Source organism: Podarcis pityusensis (genome assembly GCF_964106645.2).
Source record: "Podarcis pityusensis genome assembly, chromosome: 6".
In the NCBI taxonomy this organism is placed as follows: domain Eukaryota; kingdom Metazoa; phylum Chordata; class Lepidosauria; order Squamata; family Lacertidae; genus Podarcis; species Podarcis pityusensis.
This window is the reverse complement of record NC_138030.1, coordinates 43,135,895-43,163,290: the sequence shown is the minus strand read 5'-3', so window position 1 is coordinate 43,163,290 and position 27,396 is coordinate 43,135,895. Positions and strand designations below refer to the sequence as shown.

Genomic DNA, 27,396 nt, shown 5'->3' with positions numbered 1-27,396 from the left:
CACAAAAGCCATTTAAGGGAGAAATTGTGGCATTCTGCATGCACGTGTCTCCCCTCCAATTTGCCCAATCAGCAGATTTTGTGCCTAAAGCCCAAACTGCATTCTAAACTCAAGAAAGCTGGATCCAAACGGAGTACATTGCAGTTAGATCCCATTTGCTTCAATGGGAACAAAGTTTTAAGCCATGACTAACAAGTTGTGTTGATTTTACTGGGATCAAGGGCAACTAATTTACTCTGGATCAATCCCAGAGCGATTCAAGAGCAGTTTTGCATTTCTTCTGTATCATAATCCCTGGAGAGGGGAAAAATACAGACCTGGACAACTTATGTGGAATTTGCACATGACCCCTTCTGAATCTTGGACAGGGCTAAACACACAACGTTCTGGAATATACTTTGCGCATGTCTGCCCTTGCTTTCTCATCAAGATTTCTTTCTACATTTTTTTCCATGGAACCCTTAGTTTACTTTCAATACCACAACTTCCTCTATAGACATTTCTCAATAGGCAGCTGATGAGCTCCATCAGGCCTCTAAAGCATCTCCAACTGGCTCTCTGGTTCTTGCCCGCCTTCACCACCCATTGGTCTCTCCCACCTTTCTCCAAAAGCCTGCAGTGGCTGCCACTAGGCCAGCTCCAGCCACCATGTTTTCTTATGATGCTACAGCTGCACGATCAGCCACTTGGGAGACATGGTGACTGGGACTGGGATAGCAGCAGCTACTGTGAGCCACAGATATATGGACAGCGCTACGTCACAGAGACACCTCTTAAATTCTTTGGGTTTAAAATCCAGATTCTGAAGATGTCCCAAAGGCACTCTGACAGTGCAATTTTACACCATGTGTTACTTTATGGAACAGATTCCCTCTTCACATCAAAAACAGCATATCCACACATCAAACTACCAGAAAAAAACTGCAGAAAAGGACAACTATCCCAAATGCAGTTTGCCACCCAACCTACTCAGCAAGAGATAGTGAAACAGGGAGGAAAGGAGTCCATTGTGCAAATAGGAAACTTCAGTTGAATGTGCACTGTTGCCTCTTCTGCAAGAAAGGAAAGCTAAAGGTGCTATAATCCTTGGTGAAAACTGAAACCACTTCAAGCAGTACCCTTCATAGCTTAGGGTACAGTCAGCACCCACATCCACATTACCAAGTTGAAAAAGAAGTGTGCCTACTGGGTAGCCTTAAGAAACAGAAGCTGCCTGGTTTTTGCAGGCAGATGAATGAAGCGATAGAATCCTGAAGTAGCAGATGGACCATCAGGCTGCAGGCGGAGGGGTGCCATTTTTTAAATGCTCTCCAATGTAAATATTCGCCACAAATATTCTGCTTGAATATATGTGGTGCCTTTATAGATAAAAATACTAGCGTATCAGAGAGAAAGATCCTAAGTTAGCCCTCTCTTATTGTTATGCTTTGTTCCCTATTTGTAGGGAATGTTTTTTATTGGGGAGCATTAAAAATGTGACATGCACACATTCTTTGTAACCTGAAGTAGAACAGTTCATTCTACCACTTCATGCCCAGGGAAGTTCATAAAGAGCCAATTGAAGCACAACAGATTTCTAAAACACTGGGAAAGTTTTCTTGCTCCCCATGGTGATGCCACAGCTTACGATCTTTGGGAAGAAACAGTCTCTGATATCTATGGAGCAGTCCAGAGCATCTTAGAGAGCAAAAATCCCAAGTGCTAGGCAGACCAGATGGTTATTGAATGAACTGTGAAAGCAGATCCCATCAAGCCAAAGACCTTGTGACCTGTTGACATGAAATGCTCCTCTAGCCATCTCTGCAGCTAAATGTACACGCAGCAAATTGGCTGAATGAATGAAGCGCAAGGCAACTTAGATAATACCCGTGGACGGAAACCCAGCTTCCTTCAAGTGGATAAATTCCTTGTTGCATCATTTCCTCCTGCTAAGAATAACTTCATCATGATCTTGAATGCTGAGCTGCTGTCAAGCAGGCATCCTCCTTTTCTGCAAGAGGAAATTGACCTACTGGGAAAGTGAGGCGGCTTTCCTTCCAGAAGTGGCTGAGGAGCTGGCTTGATGCTACATCCTGATAAGGCACCAGGATGTAGCCATTGTCCAAACCTTGATGAAGACGCTTTCTCCTTCCTATCCCTGGATCACTCTCACTGCCCCATTGTGAAAGTAGAGAAGCACGGGACATTATTAGCACACAGGAGGGAAGTAGCAGATCTCTGCGGTTGTGTAAGTGAAGCATTAACACTCTCAGTCCCAGGGGCAGATGCCACCCAAGCGTTCCCCAAGGGAGCCACTGACCCTCAGTCACCTGAGAGTCCCTTCCTGAAGACCAGTGTTTCAAGTGCAGGTCTGGGATCAAGGGACAAATTACCATCACAACCTGGTCTCCTGGTTGTTCACCCACTGGCTTCTAATAACAGAAATCTTCTATTTTGTTTCTGCACTAGGCAATGTACAGCGACTCTGGGTTCATCTTGTGTTAAAGATTTGCTTCCTAGCATGTGTGATGCCTTTAAATAGAGAAACCCACCTTTTCTTCTTACTCCTGGAGACAGGCAGCTGTAGCTCACAACCAGAAATATGGCCACAATGCATAGTTTTCCAATGGGCAAAGGTGGCCAGTCTCAAAACATTGAAAGCTGCTTCTTTATATCTGATCAACACACTTGGCCTAAGAACACTGCCTAGTCTGGAATCCTAACTGAAATGGGAGGAAGCTGAGTCAAGAGGAACGTTCTCATTCTTCTTACTATTTTCTTGCTCTATAGTACCCAATGAGCAGAATCTTTGTCTTAGTAGCAATGGTTGTACTCAGCTATCTGTTGCTTCTACAACATCCCCCATCTTTACAGGTTCAAAGGAGTATTAACAGCCCAGAGTAGCTGGGGCAACCCAGCCAGATGGGTGGCATATTTATTATTATTATTATTATTATTATTATTATTATTATTATTATTATTCAGTCAGATATCAAGATGAATTAGAGGCATTTATGAGTGAACAGGAACTGCTTGCATGGCCCATCCTACAAGATTAGGACCAAAGGTACAGACAAGTATGAAATTTAAATTCACAGCAGACCTAGATACCTTGCTAGAGAAACTTTTGAACACTAACGGGGCAGAACCTCCCCACCCCCGTGAACACGTAGTACAGCGGTAGCCAGCATGGTGCCCTCCAGATGTTCTGTACTACAACACCCATCATCCCTGTTCATCAGCCTTCTGGCTGGGGCAAAACATCTGGAGGGCACTACAATGACTAGCCCCGGCCTATTAAAACCCAGCAATGCTTTCTGTACAAGCAAACCTGCAACCACCTAGCCTGTACTAAAAAGGAAGGCCCATGGAAGCCATGGGGATTCCCCTGCTTGCATCTGCATTAAGAAAAATCCTAACTGCTCTGACATCATATCTCTGTTCTTCTCTACCCACACATTCTAATTTGTCAGACAAGGTCATTCACAGATCATCTCAGCCTCCTTTCAGAAAATTCCAACCAGGTGGTGATTACCAATGTTTGCCTCTATAGGCAACCTTTCTGAAAGAACATCTGGCACACTGAGTGACATGCACTGCAGTCAAAAAGTGGCTGTATATATAAAGCCAGATTTTAAAATATTTAAATCAGATTACAAAAAATTAACTGCATAAGCCTAGCCCCACAATTTGTGGGTTGGGATATAGCTGCCACTGCTGCACAAAACATGGCAGGCTGAATGCTACTCTGCTAGGGGTAGCCAGGGTAGGGCCCTGAAACTGAGCATTACAGGGGTGGGATAGGGCTGGATCCTAAGCAATTCCATTCTCATGAAAGGGGCCTGGCATGGGGCCCTCAACTGTGCCAATCTAGAGATGGTACAGCAAAAAATGAAATACAACCGGCCTCCTTTTGCCCTGGTCAGCAGAAGCAGCAGAGCTTTGGATGTGGTGGCCCCCCACATTTCCAACTTAGGCTTAGGATTGTTCTGCCTGGATTTCAGTTACATTAAGTATCATCTAAAACACACACAATATAAAATGGTATCTGAATGTAATACAAACAAGCACATTAAAAGGCTACATTCATCATCTTTTAAAAGTAAACCCACCACACTTTATCAAGAATATTGTTAACCTACTTCTCTATTAAGAATGACAGAAGAACAAAACACTACTTTGGAAATCAAAAGTTTAAGCATGACCCAATGGGCCATGCATTATATTTTTTATTGTGCAAATTGTGAATATTTACCCCCAGCCTTTCAAGCATAATTTCCAGCCCTTGCTTAAGCAAAATCCTGGTTACGTAGTCTTCAAGTAAACAATTTTGCTTAGGTTCCTTACATGTGCATAAGGACAGCAAAACAGAAATCATACCTAAAATAAATTCTGTAGTGGAAAATGGGAAACCAGAGATTTTGTATTATGTGAATGATTTTGTTTACATGTTTATAAAACTAAACAGAAAAATGCTGTCCTAAAGATTATAAAAGCAAGACTAGAGATGCTGTATTATGTATAGAAGCTCTATTTAGTGGCAAACTGATTATGTTTTAATGCTTAAAAGCAACCAAGTAGAATGTTTATATGTTCAGGAAATATATGAATTAGGAAGTTGGAAATTTGGTTTAAATCAGTTGTTTAGTCCCTTTGCTTTGGTGGTTTAAATGTCCCTGATTTAAATCAATCCATCCTGCTGATGTCAACGGATTGCCGTCTCCTAAAGAAGTACAGTCCTGCAGAAGTCCCTCAAAGAGAAGACACAACTTTCCTTTCCCAAGGGGATTTGTTCTAAACGCTAAGAGCTCTTCATTGCCCTGACAAACCAGCCAATCTTTCACCCCTAATTAGGCTCTCAATCCTAAATGCAATTATTAGGGAGGAAGGCCTTCTGTACACAGCAGGACTTACCTCTTAGCAAATATGCATAAGATAGGGCTGTAAGTAACACTGCAACTCATGCTTGAATTTAACGTGCCTCCCAATAGAGGCTTTTGGTCTCTAGAAGTCCAGCGCCACATTCAATCCAAAAGGTTCAGTCAGAAGACCCAGTGAAAACTCAGCAGCAGAGAATCTTTGGACTCCTTTTTTAACATTTTCAGAACATGCATTGCATTAATATGAAGTCCGCAGTTTGAAAGAACTGTCAGGTTATTAACCAGTGCACCCGTCATTGGCTAAAAATTTAGATTCGCGCTCACAGCAGAATCCCATGCATGTCTTCTCAGAAGTATGACCCATTGAGTTGAATGGTGCTTACATCCAGGTAAGTAGGTACAGAACTGTAGCCTTAGTCTAACAACTGATGACTTACCTGTCGGTAGAGAAACTATTTGCCATCAGATCATCTCCAGAGAATATGGCCATACCTTGAGAACAGAGCATCCTGCCCATACTTATGGAAGCTCTACTGAAGAAGTACCATTTTCCATAGGATACATTTATGCCTGTTCATCATGCTACTGATTCACAACTAGACCTGCTACTGGCAATGGCGATGCTGCTATAATGTCTGCACTTCAACAATGACCGTTCAGTTCGGTAAATCAGATTTTGCTACCTCTGCAAAATTCAGTGTTTGTCCCAAACATTCCAGGGCAGCCAACATCAAAGGGACAGTGCAAACAGTTACTGGATTCAGAGTAGCATGTTCTGTCCCAAATAGAATTGGTTAGCTAGTGTGTCCTCTTCAAACACTGCATCCTGCACAATTCCTGGCTCATTGCAAGAGAATATGAGAGGGGCACAGGCTTCTTTCCAATATAAATTGTGCATTGGGAACAAACCTGGTTAAATGGACTTGGAAAAGAGTTAAGAGCCTCGGACAGAAGATCACCAGGTTGATGGACTATATGGAATTGACAGAAATGACTGGCAGAATCCAAGACCAGGGAGAAGAGACGGTGGAAGAATATTGGAAAAAGTTTAAAATCTATATATGGAAATAATGTAAAATTAATGAGTGTTAGAAAAATGTTGGGAGGGAATTATACGGCTTTAGTAGAAATGTTTTAATGAATTAAGCATAAATAAGTATTATAGTATTAATGGAAAATAAGGTTAAAATATGTTAAGATAATCACATGACAGAAAATAGAGAAAGATGGAAAGGATTTGCTGAAATAATTAATAGAAATGAAATACAAAAAGGGAGGTGAGAGGAGGTCGATGAAACAAGGGAATGAAAGAGAGGATATGAGATGGTATGATGTGTGTTTTTTGAATTGTTTTTGCTCTTGTTTTGTTTAATGTGTTAATATTAATGTTGTGTTGTGTATTGATTATATATTGTACTGTATTTTTTGGGGTTTTTTGCTTTTCCTTTTTTTTTCTTTCTTCTTTACTTTTCTCCTTTTTGTAAGGTTTAAAAGTAATAAATATTATTTAAACAAACAAACCTGGTTAAATGGGATGAGTGAAATCTCAGGTGAACTGTGCATACAAAATAATCAACAGCTGAGTTATTACGATGGGGACGTAATCAAGAATAGAAAAATTGTGGTTCCCACAGGCATGGAAAAGCATCATGTCTACTTGGGTGTAGCAAGAGAAAGGAAACATATAGGATGCATGGAAAACAGCAACTAGAGCGCCAATCCATGATTCAGTGGCAGCGAAAGTAGGCCTGTGGAAACAGGGAGAAGGAATCTTGTAACTGAAGAGGAAGAAACAGCTTACCAAAACTTCACGCGGGGTGATGGAATTGTCTGTGTAAATGCAGAGTTTCTCCACTGTTAAAGGCATGGTTTCTCGCAGCTTGGAGGCCAGGAGCATACACACAGCCCCAAGAAGCTGCAAGTGGTTTTTGCGGGTGGGGACACAGGACAGGTAACGATCCACGTAATTCATGGCCAAGGGGAAAACCTCTTCTTCGCACTTCTGTTCCTCACAAACCTGACAAAAACAACAAAAAAGAGGGTTTATAAATGAAACAGCCATCCACTGTAGCCTCTGTATGAAGGTTTCAAAAATAGTTGCTATTAAGGTGCAAAGAGAAAGCAAGACAAACTTAGTGACTTCACTGAGCCATACTATATTTTCTGTAAAATGGGAATAGTTCCCTTCTCCATAGGAACCTGTAAAAACACATAAAAGTTGATACAAGACACTCAGGTACTGTAATTTTCAGTTCTTTAGAGAAGGATTTGTAGCATTTTCTAACAGAAAATATCCATGTCATATGGTGATTTTATGATATTAACTACTTAAACCATGCTGTTGTAGCACTCTGATTTATTGATTTATATTTTACCTCTTTATTTTTCTTGAAGAGACAGTGAGGCAATTTACTGCTCTGTAAAATAGGCATATTAACAAACCAACTTAGTAAGCCTCCCTTTTTATTAATCATAACCCCACCTTTCCACCAAACAAAGTCAAGGGAACTAACAACATTAATAAAAACAACAACAGAACAATCCCTGGAGCATTTACCTAGCAGAGGCAATGAACACCCTCAGATTCCATATATTCAAGTTTCATGTATGGAGTACAGAAGTCCAAATGTTTCAGATTTTGAATATAGAGTGAGGAATTGGGGTTTGAAAATGCTGGTAGCATCTCACACACAATGAGTAAGAGCCCAACCATTCAGACCCATCTTATCCCAAATTCCTCTGGCTGCAAAACAATATGAGCCCAGCCTTCAACCTCTTAAGACTTGTGCCATTGATTTGACTGGTGCTTGCCCAAAGGAAGCCATCAGATGAAGACAGCACTGCATTAACTAAGACCTTTCTCCTCAAATGCAAACCAAAAAAACTTCTGACTTCCAGTCCCTTATTCCGACCACTGGCTAGACTGTTACCAAGGCGCTGCCCACAATGAATTAAGTCAGCTTAGTAAATGAAACACTGAGGTTTCTCCTTTTGCAGAAGCCCATTTTTCTTTGCTGGCAGTTTTCCTATATCCTATGAGGCACTTTTTGTATGGATCTGCTGCCATTTTTGCTTCATCATTTTTCTTTAAGTGACACTGAAGCAATTTACACTTCTGTAAAATGGGTGCAATAAAGGAGGAACTTTCTAAGATTTTGATATTAACCTCAGTCATCCGTTTTAAATATCTATGAAATTAAAAAAAAATAGCCCAGCCCTACAAATAAACCAACAAAATGTCATACTTCAAAAACCAAAAACTCTTTATTAGTCTACCTGCCTACAAGGACAGCCAAAAAGTGTACTTTGGGGAATCAATTACTTTCTATGGAGGCCACTCTTACCTGCCACAGGCAATTGGGAAAGCTACTTTTTACAAGCCTGAATTTATTAACTTCCTGACACAGAGGACAAATGACAATTTATTCTGAATACTTTTCAAGAGCAATCGTTTACAGGGAGAAGGGGGGGGGGATATGTGCATCCACACAGCACTTGTCTCTTAAAGAAACCAATTGCAAGGCAAGCATAACAGCCCTGTCTCCCGTAGGCTCTTCAAGTGCTGCTCTCTCCATTTCCAAGTCTGGGAAAGCTTTGCCTGTTGAACTTCTGCCTGCTGCAAAGCAGTGCAACCTGAATTAAGGCAGCGAACCTACCCCAGTTCCATTTCTGATACTAACCCACAACATTTATTTGCCTGACATGCGGAGCAAACCTTTACCCAACTTTTACTTTTGATGCAATACGTTTAAAATAGCCCCCCCCCCCCCAGGTGGAGATGATCTTAGTATTTGTGTCACCCTGGACTCGCAGCCTCCCTTGCCGCTGCCTCTTCATCCTGACCCTCGTTTTGTCAATTTGTAGATTTTAACTGCGGGGAGATTAATCAACCCCATGATCTTGCGCACGAACCGGGCGAGCGACTGGCGACCCCTAGAGGTCACGTTGCACACTGCGGAGGAAAGGTGCATGCCAGGGTGCTTTTGAACTGCCCCTGCACCGAAAGACAGAACCGGAGGGGGACACACAGGCCTCTTGGAGCTCTGCTTCAGTCATTCCCATCCACGCTCATCACGACCCACCGGCCTCTCTCCAACCCAGGCAAGCTGGCCCACGTACCCGCCTGTTTTAAGACGCATCGGTTCCGGTTATAATAAGTCTTCGATCCCCCTCACCTACTGCTCCAAAACGTCCCCCCACCCGGTTTTCAGAAGAGGTTGAATCCCCCACCCCGGCTCTCTCGCCGGATCCAGCCGATCGCAAGGCCTCAATCCAACGCGCACTTCACCTAGGGGCGCCAGTTCCATTGAACTGCACGAGATTTACTCCAGAGTAAGTACGCCCAGGATCGGGCTGTGATCCTAGATGTCCTCGCCCAGGGCAACCCAGAGAGCCTTACTCCAGAGTAAACCCGGCCTTAATGGGAAGTAAGGGAAAGGGTGTCGTGCGAGCCGGGATCTGATCCCGCGAGCGGAAGGGACGACGCAGGGCATGAGGGGGAGGGGGGCAACGGGATCCCGGCACAGACCTCCAACATCCAAAAAGCCAACATCTTCCGCATGTAGGGCTGGATCTCCTTCTGCACGCACTGGAAATAGGAGACCCGGGGGCTGTAGCGCTCTTCCTGACTCAGGAGGTTCTGCAGGACCCGGCGGTCCCTTAGCAGCTGCGGATCCCGCTTGGCCCGGATCACCCCCTCCACGCACAGCAGTTCCATGTGTCCGGATCCGGGGATGGGAGGAACGGAGGAGCGGAGGGGATCCAAAGTGCCGGTGGGGGAATCTGGCTGCTGCAAGGCGGGGAGCTCGGAGGGAGGGAGGGAGGGGAGGGCTCTCTCGCGCTCGCAGCCCGGGAGCAGGCTGGATCACCCAGCGGCAGCACCGAGCCCAGCAAAGCAGCCTCCCCTCCCCCTGGCTAGGCTCCTCCAGGCTCCCGGCTGCAGAGAGGCGAATGAATGTGCGGCGGCGAGAGCTGCGGAGAGGCGGAGCCGGGGCCCGGATCCTCCTCCTCCTCGGGAAGGTGGAAGGAGGAGGTCTGGTCTGCTAGGCTGACTGATGCCTCCCTCCAGGCCACGCGAGGCAGCTGCCATCATAGGGGAGGAGAGACCTCCTTGCCACTCCACCCCTGCAAACTTTCTTTTCCCCCTACCAGAATGTTCTTTGCGGCAGAGGCTTTCAGATCTGCAAACCCCCCCCCCCCCCACTTCTCCATTGTCATTTCATGACCTCTTGCTCCTTACGCTCCGGCTTCCTCCTGACAAGCCAGGGGCATATTCTATTCCTAGGGATCACGCAGTGCGCGCTTGGCAGGGAGAGGAATGCCGCCAGGCATTGTTGCGCATCGCTTTGCCATATGAATGGAGGAAGCGCCGTCCTGCAGAATGGCAAGGCGCAACATCCGTTTCCAAGGAAGGGCCTTGAGGACGGCTCTGGCTGCAATAGCCCCGCCGCCCGCTGTTGGTTCCAAAGACGGGGTTCCCACGAATAGGATTACGTCCCTGTGGAATCCCAGATCTCTCAATGGAGCTGATAAAGGCTCCGCATTGCCATGCTATCTTGCAATACTCCCATTGCATTCTGCAGCTGCTGTTTTGCCTCTTTTCAAGGCTGTGAGAAAAAAAAGAGGCTGTAAATTGGTAGTGGTGCAATGGCTAAATGTTTGCAGCTGCAAAAAGCAAAAACAACAGCAGAAAATACTGTGATAGCCTCTGGCATCTATATCAGCAATGTAGCCAATTTGCTGGTTTAGGGAAACAAAAAGCAGAATCTATGCAGGGAAGGGGATCTTGTTTTCAGAGATATGTAGGGCCAGATTATGACCTTTAGGGGCCCTAAACACTGAAAATATTACAGTGCCCGCCCCCCATATGTAATACAAAATGAAATGAAATGAAATGAAAGTTTAAAAATCCCATAAATTTATTGCAGCATATGACAGGATCTGATCTCCTTGTGCAGGTGCAGGTGCACACACACACACAAATTTGCACTCCTGCTTTGCTGGTTCCCTACGCACAAAATGGGTCTGCCTATTGGGTAATCCAGCACTGGTTATACAGGTATGTGGTGTCCAAGTAAGTGGACTATGGCTTAGGGTTAGCAGATGTCTCCATTTCCCGGGGACAGTCCCCAGATTTGCGAATAAGTCTCCGGACAAATTCCATCCGTGGAATGTCCCCGGATTTCATCTAATGTCCCTGCGAAACGCAGCAGGGCAGTCTCAGCAGCCCGTAGCAGTTGGCTCTGGCTGGCTTCAGGAGCTGCTTGGAAGTCCCCATATGATGGTGGTGCAGGGGCTCTAAGATGCAGCTTCCGGGCTACCTCTACCTTCCCTGACCCCAGGAACTAAGCTGTGAAGGGAGGCATCATGCTGCCTATCGGAGCAGCCTCCCAACTCCTACTTGCATGCAAGCAGGAGCGGGGCTGCCTATCAGATCTTGCGTGCAAGGATGAGGGGGCAGGGATCTCTCAGTTAGGCAACGGGAAGCCTCCCTTCTCAGCTGAGGGATCCCCACCCCTCCTGCTTGCACGCAAGTAGGAATGGGATTGGGGCTGCTCCGATGGGAAGGGAGGCATCGCGCTGCCTGAGCCTCACCGCCGCTGCTCTCGGCCCTCCTAAAGCCTTCCATGCCTGATCCACCGCGCACTACTTCACCACCACCACCAAAGAACCAACAACTCAGGGGCTGCCCAGGCTCATGGAGAAAGGAGATAGAAGCCTCAGAGGAAGGGGAAATGTGGCGGTTGAGGTCAAGGTGGCAGCCGCCCCTCTGCCACCGCCATCGCTGCAGCATCAATGTCCCAAACGTGTAGTATTTATTTATTTATTTAGAGTGTCCCCGGATTCATTGAAAAAAATCTGGTAACCTTACTATGGCTATATACTCATTACTAGCTTAAAACACAAGTCTTTCATTTTCTCAATTCAGATTGAAGCTGGTTTGAGGGGGGAATGCATCAAAATACAGTGGATGTGTACACATTGCACTAGCCCCCGCTGCTAGTATTGAAGTCATGTATATGTTATGCTACCTATAGCCCATATCCTGTAGTTTCTTGACAAATGCAGTTTGATGTGTTTCCCTTCAAACCAGATTCTATCCAATTTGAAAACATAATCCATAATCACTGCAGTTAACCTGAAGTGTGAACATTTGAGACAGTCATTGTGTGTGCAGAGATGAACAGGAGTTTGTAGGGTGGGTGGTGGTGTTTTTTTGCTTGCAGGTGCAGGGAAACTAAACAGGTAAGGCATACCGGGCAGAGACATCTCTGCTCCTCTGTGGTGTGTACAGCATGTGCAAATGTGTAACTTGCAACACATCAGATGGAAATTACCTTGCTGTGCTTGAATCTGCTAGTGTGCACATAGCCAGTATTTCATAAGAAACAAGATGAACACAGGATAGACATGGAGTGTGGCTAATGTCATGTGTGCATTGCTTGCAAACCAGTAGTGGGATTCCACTGGATACAGAATAATACACAGTCTAAGAAGCATGGCATAGTTCATTCTAAGCTAGTTCATTCAGAAGCAAGTGTGATGAAATAAACATGACTTATTTGCATTTATGTTTGGGACACTGCTTTCCATTGCTTATACGTGGCTGCTTACAACAGTTTTAATGAAGCACCTTTTCAGCACTAATACAATTGTTTTTTAGTTAGAGTAACCATCTCTGCACAGTGCAGTACTGCACACAAGATTCTAAATTTCCAGAGATATAGTCATGTTACCTATCTCTTGAAACAAAAGCAGAAAAGAATCTTATGTTATTATATTATAGTTTTCTGAAATGGCATGATACTAAGCATTTTATTCTCAACCCTTTCCCTAAGCATCTCTAACACAAAAGTTGCCTTTTTAACAATTGCTGCCCAATGAGTTGATGTTTTCATTGACTATGTCCCAAGGTCTTTTTCCTGAGTAGTCGCATCCTGTTCTGATCCCATCAGCCTATACTGTATTTTAAGTTGCTCCCCCATGTGCATACACTACATTACAGTGAAACTTGTCATTATTTGCCACTTTGTTGCCCATTATGTAAATTGGAGAGATCCTTTTGAAGTAGATCACAGTCTACTTGGATTTTCACCATCTGCAAACTTGACTGCTTCCCCAGCTCCAGATCATTCACATTGCTCTTTATTTCTCTCTCATTGTTCATTTCTACCACTAAGGAGGGGCCCACTGATTATGGGGCAAATTCCAGAACAGTAACCATTGTAGCAGCAAAAGGATTTGCCTGCCTTAGAGGACAATCACTTCTAAGAAACAAATAGTTTGTGGCACTACCTTTCATATGCAATGGTGGCACTACCTTTCATATGCAATGTAATGAATTGCTTTACTGTGGCACTAGCTTTCACATGCATTAGCCTGCTTCCTTAGACAAAGTATTTCTTGAAAATGAAGAGGACAGGTTTAGAAGACTGAACAGACCTTGAATACTAGAGCACTAAACATATGAATAGCTGTAGGAGAGAGAGAGAGAAGGTTTCTAGGACAGAACTAACCACCTTTGTACTGAATAAAGCCAACTGGCAGCATCTTCTGGACCTAATAACATTTGCTATGCAATCAAAGACTTATTCAGATAGTTTGATATATCCACACACACACCCTGCCACTGTCAACAATGCCCTTCTATGTTGGCTAAGCATGGCAATTCCAGAGAATTTAATGGTCACAAAGGAAAGTATTTCATTGGAAACTCAGCCTGTTGACTCATTACCTGCTTAAAACACACCTAGGTCATTATTTTTCCTCAGTTCAAATCAAAGCTGGTTTGTGGGGGAAACACATCAAAACACAGTGTTTCATTAGAAACAACAGGATAGATGCAGGATAGAAATGGACTAGCTAGTGTGTATATACACCATTTCCAAAGCCAGCGGTGGGAGTACATTTGTTGGAAGCTATCCAAAGTGGCTGGGGCAACCCAGTCAGATGGGCGTGGTATTAACAACAACAACAATTAATATCAAGTAAATAGGAGTGTGTGCATAGCCTAAGACACTTGGGGATACAGTCTCTCAAGTCACTCTCACAGTTTTTAAGGAGATATGCAGGGATGAAGCATAAATAAAAATTGCCAAACTGTTAAACCCATCTCCCTTTGTCAAGGGATCCTGCCATAACACATTTAAATATTTACCACATGGACCACATTATTAGTCTTTCTGCCCCTGCCCCTGCCCCAATTCATTGACCGTTGATGACAAAAGTATGGAGATGCTTGTGGGGAGAGATTTGTGCAATAAGCAGTTCTCTATATTATGGCCAGAATGGGAATAATTTGTCATGTGAAGCCTTCCCCCGCCCCCTGCATATTTCTTGGTGCAACAATAATATGTATTCCAGGTCAAGTTGAGAAGGATATAAATAATAACTAGTCTTAAATTTGATAGCAGTTCTCAATGATAAGTTCAGAGCTAAAAACTGAGATGGGGGGTGGCAGCTGGTCAAAGTCTGGTCTAGATTGAGATTATTGTGTTGATGACAAAACTTTACTCATGAAGCTTCTCTGGAAAGCTTAGTAATTAACAAGTAACAAAAGCATGGAATAATAATCAAGAAAACTCAAAGTAATATGAACACAAAGACAAACAAATAAAAATACTCCGTTAGCAAGTGCTGTGTCAAAAGAATTTCAGAAGGTGATATCACACTCATAAATCCATCTTTAATAGCTTATGCTTGGATTTCATAAAATCTTCCAGTCTGTGTGGCCATTAAATATTTGAAGAATCCATGAGCCAAATATCTGTGTTCACCAGTGCAGGCCAGTCAGCTGAATTTAAACGATGGTTACCTACCATTCCACGTTTTTGGCCGACATTGCTTGGTTTGCACAAAGGCATCAAGTTCTACATATTCAGTGAAAAAAGGCAGAGCCTGTACTCTTTGCCAAACATTGGGAAACCAGAGCACTGGATTCTCGTTCCTTAGGTTTTCTGGATCATGTATTTTGAAACTGAAGAGCCAGGCCACACACTAAACACAGTCATCCCTGGCTTTATCCAGGGTTGGCTCCAACTCAGCATGGAATATTCTGAAGCAAAAGCTAGCAGCACTTAGGAGAACAGTAAGGAGGAGAAAAAATAAGGTTGTTGCAAAATAGACCAAGTGTTCCCTCCAGATGATGACTTGGCAAAACCAGGGCACCCAAAGCCACAGTATCAGGCCAAGATGGCAAATTATAGACTGCAGCAACCCTGAAAAGCCCATTGAATGGCTATTTGGAAGGAAGGGAGAGGATGTTAGGGAAACAAGAGTTTGTTCATTGTTGACTAAGGATGGACAACTTCCTGGCTTTCCTGGCGCAGAACTTGGCAATCAGAAAAGGAAATTCTTGTAGATTTTTTTAAATGGCACTGGGGGTTTCTGGGCTTCCAATATAACAGCTATGTTTTTCTTTGATGAATCACAGAGAATTATCAAATTTTTTTGGTATGTGGATGTTGGAAGAATAATAGCCAGCTTAACTAAGGGTGACAGATCTCAAGCAATTGAAGTGGCCGGCTTTAGCAATCTGTCAGGAGGATGCTGACTGCCTCTTAAGTAGAATGCACAATTAATGTAAATCAACCTGTTTATGTGTATAATTATGATGATTTACAATAATTAGGGATCTGGCAAAACTAGAGATTTTTCCCCAAATGGGATTATCTTTTCCCTTCTGTCACAGTCTAAATGCTGCACAGAGATGAACCCCAAAATGCTGAGGAGTGTTCAGTTCCGTGGGCTTTTTTGTTTTGTAAAACTGAGCAGTTAGACGGAGATCCCAATAAATGTAACCCCAATTGTAGAAAGAACCAAGTTATTCACCCTACAATAAAAACAATGTATGGAGTATCTGAAGAATGTATGGAGTATCTGAAGAATATAGCAGAAAGAACTATGATTCATTATTGCCAGAGGCCCCTACGCCTACAAGTTGCAAGAAATTTCACAATCAAACCCTGCTTTGTGGAGGAAGGTAATCACAGATGTATCATGCATATCAGCAACTAATCAAACAGTGAGCAACGCGACTCCTAACTATCTAACATGGTTTGAATTAGTACAAGGCTGTTTACGCACATTCCCATTTATGTCCACTGTACCCCCACTGCTGGTTTGGGAAGCAGTGAACACATGACGCTAGGCACAATTCACATCTATCCTGTTGTTTCTTATTAAATACTGCGTTTTGATGCTCTTTACCCCGGACCAGCTTTGATCTATATTGAGAAAAAGAACAGCCTAGCTGCATTTTAAGATGGTAATGTGTACACAGCCCAAGTGTTAAAATGGTCTTTCTTCTCAACATTCAGGTATCAAATACAGTGGCCTATTCTGCAAGCATAGTCCTCACTGATGATCTGGATTAGAAAAATGATCTCTACTTTACTTTGCTTTTTTTTTTTTTTTTTTTTGGTCTACAGAATAAATTCCAGCTATTTGTGCTGCAAAAGAGAAGTTTCAGATTCCATTCCTGTGTGCCTGCACTAAGCAACACACACACAGCCTGGCAATGAACAAGGATCCCCGCTCCCTCGTTAAGGGTATGCTGCTGTGTGGTCCCACACATACTACAGAAAGAACTGCATTGGCTATGAGTCGTTGGTGACAAAGTCGGTCTGTACTGAAAAAGAAAAAAAATAGACAGACATTTCAGCATCCGCCTCCAGCCATAGCATTTTGTGTACAGACATACCGATATATAAACACAACATTTGTCCTTTGGCTAAGATCAAGTGGGGAGAGAGCTAGGGGCATCCATGACTGAGAAGGAGCAGTTTTCTTTCCCACTGCCAGATGGTTATAATAAAACTCCCCCAAGCTAGGTAGTTCAACCAGTTGTCCCTGGACCAAAGCAAGAAAACCTTTGCTCTATAGTATAGGTGTAAAACTCCATCTATTACATCAACAAGAAGAAATAATGCTTTCTTGACTGTTGACTACTCTGAACCCTATCTCGGAATTTAGAAGAAGAAGAAGAGTTTGGATTTGATATCCCACTTTATTGCTACCCTAAGGAGTCTCAAAGCGGCTAACAATCTCCTATCCCTTCCTCCCCCACAACAAACACACTGTGAGGTGAGCGAGGCTGAGAGACTTCAGAGAATTGTGACTAGCCCAAGGTCACCCAGCAGCTGCATGTGGAGGAGCGGGGAATCGAACCTGGTTCACCAGATTACAAGTCCACCACTCTTAACCACTACACCACACTGGCTCTCTGACACCACACTGGCTCTCTGTGTTTAAATGACACTGGCTTTAAATGACAGCCATGTCCATTAGGAAATCTGCCTCATGACATCTCTTCATGAAGTTCTCAGAGTCCACATTCTGTTCATCCTTCCCTGTTATAAGCATGACTAAAACATCATTAATAATATCATAATGAAACTTCTTAATATATCAACATGAAAACCTAGCCCACACATATCATCATCATATTATGAAGACTAGGGTCGGAAATACCCCAGATGACTCTTAAAAAGAAAGGTAGTTTTGTAATATTATTTATAATTTTCTGCTTTGGGCACAGGATCACAAAAGGTTTATAGAGATCAATTCATCTCAACACCCCATTCCAGTTAAATAAATATTTTGATGGGGAGGAAAATAAAATGACATTTTCCCAAGCTATAACTAATGCAGAGTGGGACCCTCCACTTCATTAATAAATTTTACTGTCTGTAATTTGAGCTATCTGGTGATGTGGAAGTTGCATGCAGTTTTTTCTCAAGTAATTCCCGGAACTGCATCCAAGTGCAGGGTGGAGGGATGGGGGGGTAAGTTGTATATGGCTTGTATAAACTGCTATTAAGGATGGTTATGTTGGAATTCTCTGCCTGGCATTCTAATTTTCTGTGTGCTGTTTGTTATTTACTTGTTTATTAAATTTGCAACCCCTTCCCCTGAAGTCTGCAGCAAGAACTGTGTCACATGTCTCCCTTCCTGGCTCCCGCTTCCATTAGAGAGAGTGGAGCAGTCAGATTCTGAGTATTATCAAAAGGTGGAAAATTGTTACTTATTTAGTTTATTGTATTTTTACTGCCAAGGAAGGGGGTGTGCTTGTGGGATCTCCCCCCCCCCGTGCCAAAATATCTTGCCCAGCCTTGGATCCTTTGCCCTTGATTTGGGGCGGCAGGGGGAGGAGTGCCAATTGGGGCTCTGATTCAGACAGCAAAATGCCTAGGGACAGCGCTGATGCCATGAATATTTCTATCGACTGAGGCAGGCTAGTGTGGCTGGAGCTTGTTAAGACTCTGAACCCTCCATCTACTTACTGTCTTCTTTATCACCGTTCCTCATCAGTCTGTATTTGTGTAAATCCACAAATTTTCACAAAGAGATGACACAGGTGATCACTCATCTAAAAGAAGCTGACTCTACAAAAGACTGATCTGAACTTCCTAGCTGTCTCGGAAGGGGAACGCTAACATAGCTATGCCTATGCTCGTTTTATTGAAAACTGAGGTCAGGAAGTTTTACTCCCAGTTTATGATTAAAAGCAGAAGTCTTCTACCCTAGTTATATATAAAAAAGTAATTCCTCATACTTTTTCCTGTTGCTTTCAACTTAGTGACAGATGGATCCTAAAACATATTTGCTTAGACAGGTGACTCAGGTCCTAGCAAGTACATTCAGGGTTGCACCTTAAGGGTGTAACTACACATTCTGTCGCCACCTGGTGTCTTGAAACTCTGTCAATTGATTCTTCTTTGCAAAACAGCAACAGGGGGATAAATTGCAGCTGGCAGCAGTGCCCCCATCTACTACTTTCCTCTGCTAATTTGCCTCTCACACCTTCCTTCCCTGCCCCCAGCCATGGTTCTGGCTAAGCAGAGTGATTCAGGCAACTGATTTAGTGTATCTTAGAAGGGCAGCATCTTGTTAGTACATTTATTACCACTATTATTTATACCAAGGGTGGGGGAAAGGGCTTGCATGGTTTTCTGCCTCAGCTGCCAACATAATTTGACCTCACCTTGGGGACAAGGGACACCATTTGCTGCTCTGCCTCAGGCAGCAAAACGTATTTGGCTGACCCTGGTGTTTGCGATGCTCATCTTAAAGAAATTGGCCAACATGCAGGGGTGATGGCAGAGAACAACTGTGCCTCCACCACAGATTACAGCAAATAACTGCATGGAACTCTGTTTCTACCAATGGCAAAAAACCCTGATGGATGCAGTAAAATATTGGAGGAATGAAACAACCCCAGCTTCCCTCCACATCCTCCAAAATGGTGGAGACAGCAGAGAACAGTTGCAACTCAATTGTTTAAGGCTCCCCAAGCAGCTTACATGAAATTAAAAAAAAGATTAGGCTATAGCGTGGTGGGAATGAATCAAAGAACATGTGCTAGTTCTCACCCTCAAAGAATTCATGTGCGCAACTGTATTCTTATTTAATGTAGCTAGTAAACTTTCCTTACCTCCATTAATTATCTGTTGTCCATATGACGTTCTCCTCTGCCTTCCCACATGTTCTGTTCCCTCAGTCCAGATATTCCCATACCAGGAATACTCTGAAATGGAGTAAAAGAAAATCCAGGTTGAGGGAGTGGAAAATGTGGAAAGGCAGTGATTTGGAGAAGAACATCTTATAGACAATGGAGAATTAATGGAGGTATAGGAAGCTTCCTAGCCATATTAAACAGTTGTATGGATGAGCTCCATAAGTGGTGAGGAGGCTGTGTTCATCCCCTTGTCTTGCTTTGAGCTGCAAACAGGCTGGCTTCCAAGAAGCTTAAAGGACTGCAAGGTGGTGAACTGACCTGAAGGACAGCCTTCAGCGGAGACCAACTTCCTTTCCCTTAAATTGATCTCGATCCAAATAAAGATGGAGCAGAGGGCATTATTGCCACATATCTTTCCACTGCAGTGCATCTAGAAAACCTCTACAACCCATTTTTGCTAAACCTACGTTTGCTGCCACCTCACCCCCCAGTGTTTTGTCTTAAATCATTATATTTAGTTATATTTAGTTATTGAAGCCTTTGGCTGTGTACACACAACCATTTACTCTGTCTCCAGTGCACTCCCAGTGCTGGTGTTTGGCATTTGCTGCAATCCACTGGATTAGCTCTGGTGGTACATTTGTAGCACGCTGATCTCCCTGCTGGCTGGCTCAGCTGGTTCAGGAGGGTCAGGTGAGTGCCATCTCACTATCACACCAACCACTACGGCCACAGGATGTTACCTATGTAAAAATATGAGCAAATGGCCTTGGGGGACAGGGTTTGGTCACTTCTGGTGGCTGATTTTCACTTTTCGTCTGAATGGCTGCTTTGATATGTTACACCATAGCATGCAGAACATTTTAAGCCACTCCTAAGTCTGCAGATAGAGAGGTGACTGATTTGCCTGGCAGGCTGCAGTCATTTTGCGTCAAGGGAGATTGCATATTCTCAGCATTTAAAGCAGGATATTTGGTACCTTGGAACATGAGATCCATCCCTAAGCTTAGCTGCTGTAATGCAATTGCAACATGGAATGCAGCTCCATGCATTATCATGATGGACACTGGTTGTATTGCACTTGAGATTGTGGGTGTAGCCAGAATTTTTGTTAGAGGGGGCAGGACTTTTTTCAGGGGGGGGGCAGAACCAACACGATTGGTCAGTTAGTTAAGTATTTCTATTGTTTAACTTGATCCAGCGGGTCCCCCTACTTTGTCTGTGCCCATGCCTGAGACGTCATCAGTGGCAAGTGATTCTTAGACAATAGCCAAACCTTGCCCATTACACTGACACAGTTCTGTCTGCCCTATGAACACCCACAGCCATGTTGTGGCTTTCAAAAGTAAGTTTGTTTGTTTGTTTGTTTGTTTATTTATTTATTCACATTTTTGCCAAAGCAGAAAGGCATAAAAAATAGTAAAAAGTAAAAAATGATGGGGCACAATCATTTTGTGAGCTTCACTCACAAAAGTACCAGTACTCAGAAAGGTGGCTGGCTTTCCTCTGCAAAAAGGAAATGCACATGCAGTCATGCACACAGGGCTCCAATGAACACATAAAATGATTTTTTTTAAACAACGAAACACATTTACAGTGGTACCTTGCGTTACAGACGCTTCAGGTTACAGATGCTTCAAGTTACAGACTCCGCTAACCCTGAAATAGTACCTTGGGTTAAGAACTTTGCTTCAGGATGAGAACAGAAATCACACAGCAGTGGTGCAGCGGCAGCAGGAGGCCCCATTAGCTAAAGTGGTGATTCAGGTTAAGAACAGTTTCAGGTTAAGAACAGACCTCCAGAACGAATGAAGTTCTTAACCCGAGGTACCACTGTATATTGCTTTCGCAAGGGATGTAGGGGATTGCACAAAGCAATGCACAAGAATAAAACAGCAACTAGCATTTTTAAAATGCATTTTAAAATGCTTTACATTGTTATTGGAGGGTGAGTGCTCCTTCAGTGCATCCCTCAAAAGTGAGAATGCACATTTAACCTTATTTTTAAAAGAAGCAAACACAGTAAGATTCCCTCAACCACCCTAGCAATGCTGTATTATTTTATGAACATATTGCTTCCGTTTTTTTTTTTTTTAAAAAAAGGCTGTGTACTCCTTTCTCTAGATTGTACATCTGATCTTTCAGAGGTGTGATGTAATATCCTTGCATCACTATTGTGACATCTTGCTTGGGGTGTTGTACGGATGAAGCAATCAATATGCCCCATCCTCAATATTTATTTGCAGTGAGAGCAATTTGTTGGAGTGAGAAAGACAACTTGAGAAATGTAACTGACTCTCTTTTTGAAAAGCATAACTATAGGTTATTATTTGTTTTCTCTGCAGCAGGAGCGGGCAGACTTCAGTCCTGCTGGGTCTACCTTTTAAAAACTAGTAGCTGTGTCAACATTTCTCAGAATACATTTTTCTGAGAAAATTTCTGATGTTTGTTTTTCTTACCCCACCCCTAGACAAAGGAAGATGTTTGGCAGATTCCCCCCCCCCCCATATTCTCCACCGTGTGTGTGTGTGTGTGTGTGTGTGTGTGTTGGCCACCATCTTTCTCTCACAGTTCCAGAATGACATTACTGTATGTCCAGAATATTGTGGGGAATGCAAAATGGTGGCCAAGCTGTCAAGCCAATATAGTAGCTGACACGGTGCTACTTACTCCTGTTGGATAATTTCTCCTTTCCCTGGAAATTCAGTGAAATGTTGTTTCCTCCCCCCACCCCCATCAACCACCCACTTCTCTGGAGAATTTAAAGAGGCCATTTGTGCATAGCTGTATTTGTTGTAAAGCATCTCTTCTCAATTGAGACATAACAGTAATCTTTGTTTATATGTTCCTAATTGCACACTTAGATAACACTTAAATAACATAAGAAGTGTGGCGAAGGATCAGATCAAAATCTACCTGATCCAGCATTCTTTGCAAGTATCCCAGCAACCAGTGAACCCTAAGTTATCCACCAGAAATCAACTAGTTGTCCATGATCTGCCCATTCATATTCTACACACTACAGCAGTTGCAAGTAGACAAATTAAGCTAGAAACTGTAAAAGCTGAATGAGGTGTGGAAAGCCCCTTTAGCTTATTTATAGTGAATTCTAGGGAGTTCTCTGTGGCAAGTTTTATGCAAATAGGGAAAGAGCTCTCAAATGTGTATTTTTAAGTATATTCCTGTAAATCCACCTTGTTATTCTCCAAGGCATCACATTGTCTAGATTCTGTCTATTAAAAAAGAAAAAAGGAGGAATTGACATGAATTGAGTAATTTAATTGCATTTGTAGTGCTACAGCTCAGCTCTCTGATTCAGTAGTAAATGCTACTGGTTTCAATTCAGTATTCATATTCAAGTTAATATGTTTTGCACTGATGTTTTGGTTACCTTTCCCTACATACAGTTTTTAGCACAACATGTTTGCATTTCTCATGCATTGTACACAATGCTTACATCTTCTTCAAGTTTGCCAAATAGCCTGGAAGGAAATGCCTGGTTGCTTTATTTTCCTTGTGGGCCAATTGCCAAGTTCTTTTGTACAAAAAATGTTGGCGCTTATATTTTTTTAAAAAATAATGCTGGCTTGTTTGATCTGCTTTGCGTAGCACTAATGCAGTAAGAATTGAGGATGTTTATCTGTTTCAGCACATCATTTCACACCGTAGAATCATAGAATTGGTTGGAAGGGACCCCAAAGGTCATCTAGTCCAACCCTCTGCAATGCAGGAATCTTAGCTAAAGCATTTGTGACAGATGGCCACCCACATGCTGCTGTGGACACTACCAGATGCCTTGGTTATGGAGTGTTCATTCTGGTTTGTTTGATGTTGCTATCCCACACTTTCCAGTCCATTTCCCCATCACTTTCCTTATTGCAAAAAGTCTAATGCAGGGGTTGTACAAGAGCCTGAAATCCACGTTAATTGCAAATTAAATCCACCTGGCTTTGCTACTATGCAATTGAATCCCACCTGCAAAATAGTGGAAGTCTGGAAGCGGCTTTAGAGACTGCAATGCACATATATGTCCTTCCTCTTTAGCCATTCCCCACAGGTTTTGGAGGCAGTCAGGGTGGGTGACAGTAGAGCAACATGGCAACAACAGCTGTGGCGATTGTTCTTGTGCCCACTTATCTGTTTAGTTTCTTCACCCTGCTGACCTAAAATCAAGTACAGGTTCAGTTGATCCCCTAATCCAACATTAACCACAGGGGTCAAAATAAAGCTTTAGATATTACTTCTACACCGTCAGGAATACAACAGGCTCTCCCCTAAGGCCAGTCCAAGGCACTGCCATCTGCCGTATGGTTCTGCTTAGGGACCAGAATTATTCTTTCCAGTAGTCCTAAAGGTTGCATTTCATCTGCAGAGATATCGTATTTCCCCACAACAAATTGCAGTATTTTATGCCTGGGAGAATGTGATTCTCCCCTAGATTCTGCAACCATTCTTACTATGATTCCTTTGTGGCAAGTGACTGCACAGGTGTCACAATCGTCACTGACATTTTTTGTGATGTACTTAGGGATAAGAGATAACAAATGCTCTCATGCAATTTTGTGAAGCTTTACATTTTTATTTTCCACTATTTTATTGTTTCATCTTTTAGTCTTTTAAAAATGTATTTTCTATTTTAAAAATTCTTCAAAGGTTGTCCAGTTTTCTTCCTCCACCCCCATCCCTTTCTCTAAAGTGGAGAACATCCAGCCATTTTGTAAGTTGGTGTCAAAAAACTAGAGAAGCACAGTTGTTTCAGCTTCATCCCTTGGCTCTTACTTTAATTCACTATTAAGGGTTGACAACCAATATTCTGTTTATTATTTTTGCCTCTGGCTTAGTATCTGGCATTCTGATAAATAACCTAGGTATTTTATTAAATAAACTGAGGGGAATTAAATTCCCCGCCTCCACATTCACCACATACAGTACCTTGCCTGATTCTTCAGATTGCCCCTTGACCCACCAGGCCCCTCCTTGCCTTAAAAAAAGAAGCAAGCAGCAGGGGCGGCCTTCATTTCTAACTTGCCAGAACCCAACCTCTGCTCCACCCACTTGCTCATGTTAAGTTCCACTCACTGAACTGGTATTTTTAACTTGGCAACCCTATACACGGCATTGTGCAATAGTGTTTGGCTCCCAAATATGCCTTTGCTGGCCATTAGCTATTAACAACAGGGCAGCATCCACTGAGAATCTCATGACCTGAAACTGTAGCCTACCTGAAATTATAGGTGTTGCAGCCTCTGAGCTTTCAGGCACAGAAGGGGTGTGCCAGATCAGCCCCTGCGACTGGCAAGTAGTAGAACTTAGAAAAATTGCTCTCCCTTCCGGCCAGTTTTGCAGGCCAATTTGCAAACCGCGAAAGTGGAGGGCCGTTTTGGCTCGCATCCCTTTTTGCAGGTGGCGTGGCCCGGGCACCTGTTTTGAGAGCGAGCACACAAAGCTCACCATCTCCTTACTGCTTCTTTGCTAAAGTCTTTTCTTTCCCAGAATGCTACACCATTCTGGGCCCCCACAAGCAGCTGCCCACCACAGATCACAGCACTGCCATCCTTGCCACTCACAAAGTCTGCTTGGGGACCACTGATGTCAACGGGTCTCACCAGACAGTAATTTCCCTGGACCTTGCTTAAATATAGTATAATGGTTGGGAAAGGACAGTTCTCTTCCTCCCTATGCAGCACCCATTGGATCCATAACATGCCAAGCATACTTTGTAATAGTACAGATTGGAATAGGGGTGGAACAGGCTTCTCCACGATTCACCGCTTGCCAGAGTCTGGCCTCTGCACTAAGCCTAGCAGCACAAGTAATGGCTTGTGCCAAAGCAGTTAAAACCTCACACAATCAGCTCTCCCTGCACACTGTTCTTTGCATGCTTCAGCTTTTTAGATTGGTGACATCCTGCTGTAGATACTGTGGGTGACTGGGTGCAGCCTATGATCAAGTGAAAGATGAAACCCAACCCTGCAATCAGCAACATGGCATCCGTGGCCCCACTCATTTTTAAAGTAGTGTGTGAATCTCAGCCAGAGAGGTGAACGGAGGGGGGAAAACCCACATGACAGGCTGAGTTTTCATTTCCCAGGCTTCAGCTCAAAATAGCACAGCAGAGATACATCATTTTTCTGATTCTGGGGATGTGCCCAGCTTTTGATTTGCACCCTTTCTTTCTTTGTTCTCTACAAGGTTGTTCCAGACCAGCAAGAAATGGTTCTTGCAGAAGTCGTCCTGTTTTGAAGATGGTAATGGGGTTCTGCAGCCCCGTGTCCTCCTTTTGTTCATTTTCACTCTTGGAGATTTTCTTATTCTTCTCAATTCTCCATGATTAATGCTGGAAGACTGGCTACAGCCCCAGATAGTCACAAAATATAAATTTTCCTGATGGGGCTTCCTGCTTCATCCCATACAAAGGTGGGAGGGAGGGCTTGTGTAGGAACAATTGCTAGAGAGCTGTTGTCTGCTGGGTATAATGGTTGAATCAGAGAAAGATACACTTTCACATATAGAAATATTTTGAGTATGCTTGCCTATCTTTTAGGTAGAGAACATATAACATTAATACGGGTCTTCAAAATCCATTGGATGACCCAAACTATCCACAGTATCATTCAGTAAAACATTCCCAATTTTCTCCTCCATCTGAGAGGAGCTCAACAATTTCAGATCAACTGTATCCTGAAGCATCTTTGAGAATTGTATCTGTTTCCAGGGTCCCCAAAACTCCTCTGTTCATATTGAGATAGCTTATTGGAAGAGGCTGATTTCTGGAATCAAGGGATGTGGACTGGATGTTGGAACTGGGACAAAGAAACATGGTTACAAAGAGATTAGAGTTTTGGATCTTGAAAGGTATGGTTGCAAAGGAGTGGGTTCAACATAGCAGATACACAGAAGCATACCTAGGGATTGGTGAAACTGACCTTGGCTGAGGGCATAGGCCTTAAGTGTGCAAAAATCACTTGCAGACTATGGAGTGTATGGTGTATATGTGTGTGGTGCCGTGTTGTAGCAAGATCAAATGTGGGAGAAGCATTCCATCCTTCTCACACTGCCGTACAAAGACGGGCAATTTTTCGCCCTCCCTCTGGACACCTCAAGTATTTGGGTTGTGTAAAACATAGGGATTTCTAATGTGGCTATTGTAGTAAAGTGATTTTTCAGGTGGGGGAGGCACGGCTGATACAGCTCCCTTTCCTTTGTGTTGAGGCTAAGCTTATGAAGTAAGTATTTAAAAATTATCTATGGTTCATGCTAGAACAAAGTCTCTAGAGAGTGATCTTCACAATATACAAATATTCATGGTGGGGCTTCCTGCTTCATCTCAAACAGAGGAGAATCAGGGTTTGGCTGTGGGAATATTTGCCAGGGAGACATTGGGATTAGGCAATATAGTCGGATCAAAGGACATGGCTGAGACACTTTCACATGGTGGAATATTGGAGGGGGTGGGTGCCCATCTTTTAAGTAGAGAACCTAAAGCATCAGAAGGGCTCTTCAAAAGCTATTGGATACCCCCAAATTCTCCACAGTATCATTTGATAAAACATTATTTCCTTTCTCTTCTCCATCTCATTGTTTAATGGTCTTGGGTCAACAGTCTCATTTTGTAATTCTACATCTCAAAGGAGCCTGCAGCCCCAGCACTGTCTCATGGGTATCCATAAGACCCAGACTGAGATAGCTCGCTTGAAGAGGCTGATTTCTGGAATCAAGGGATGCAGACCCAGTTGCTGTAACTGAAGCAGAAAATGTATGCTGATACAAAGAGTGCAGTTTTGGATTCTGAAAGGGATGGATGCAAATGAGTGATTTTGATACGGGGGTGAATCAACTTTCCTTTTTGTTGAGCTAAGATTTTGAGTGATTGTGGAGCCTGTGGATTATAGTCCTTATTTTATTTAAAGAAATACATTATTTTAATTCTGTAAATACATAATAGAGCATGATAATAGATTATATAGGGTTAGAATAATAGAATGATAGAATTGTATAATTGGAAGGGACCACAAGGGTCATCTAGACCATGCTGTCCATGTGAAAGCAGAGTGAACTTCTGCTCATATAATAGGACTT

The 27,396-nt window shown here is 43.1% G+C and overlaps 1 protein-coding gene across 2 annotated transcripts in view; it reads right to left on the bottom strand.

Annotated features, from left to right (window-relative positions):
- CCND3 (cyclin D3) overlaps positions 1-27,396 on the bottom strand; it is a 75,913-nt gene that overhangs the window by 11,971 nt on the left and 36,546 nt on the right. The window contains exons 1-2 of one of the 2 annotated variants that reach the window (XM_081010156.1): positions 9,388-9,975; positions 6,661-6,876 (exon numbers count right to left, since the gene is read on the bottom strand). In XM_081010156.1, the coding sequence (XP_080866282.1) occupies positions 6,661-6,876; positions 9,388-9,576 (405 nt within the window). In that variant the 5' untranslated portion in view covers positions 9,577-9,975. Of the gene's footprint in view, positions 1-6,660; positions 6,877-9,387; positions 9,976-27,396 lie in introns of those variants that run through there. The other variant, XM_081010157.1, reaches the window with a different exon arrangement.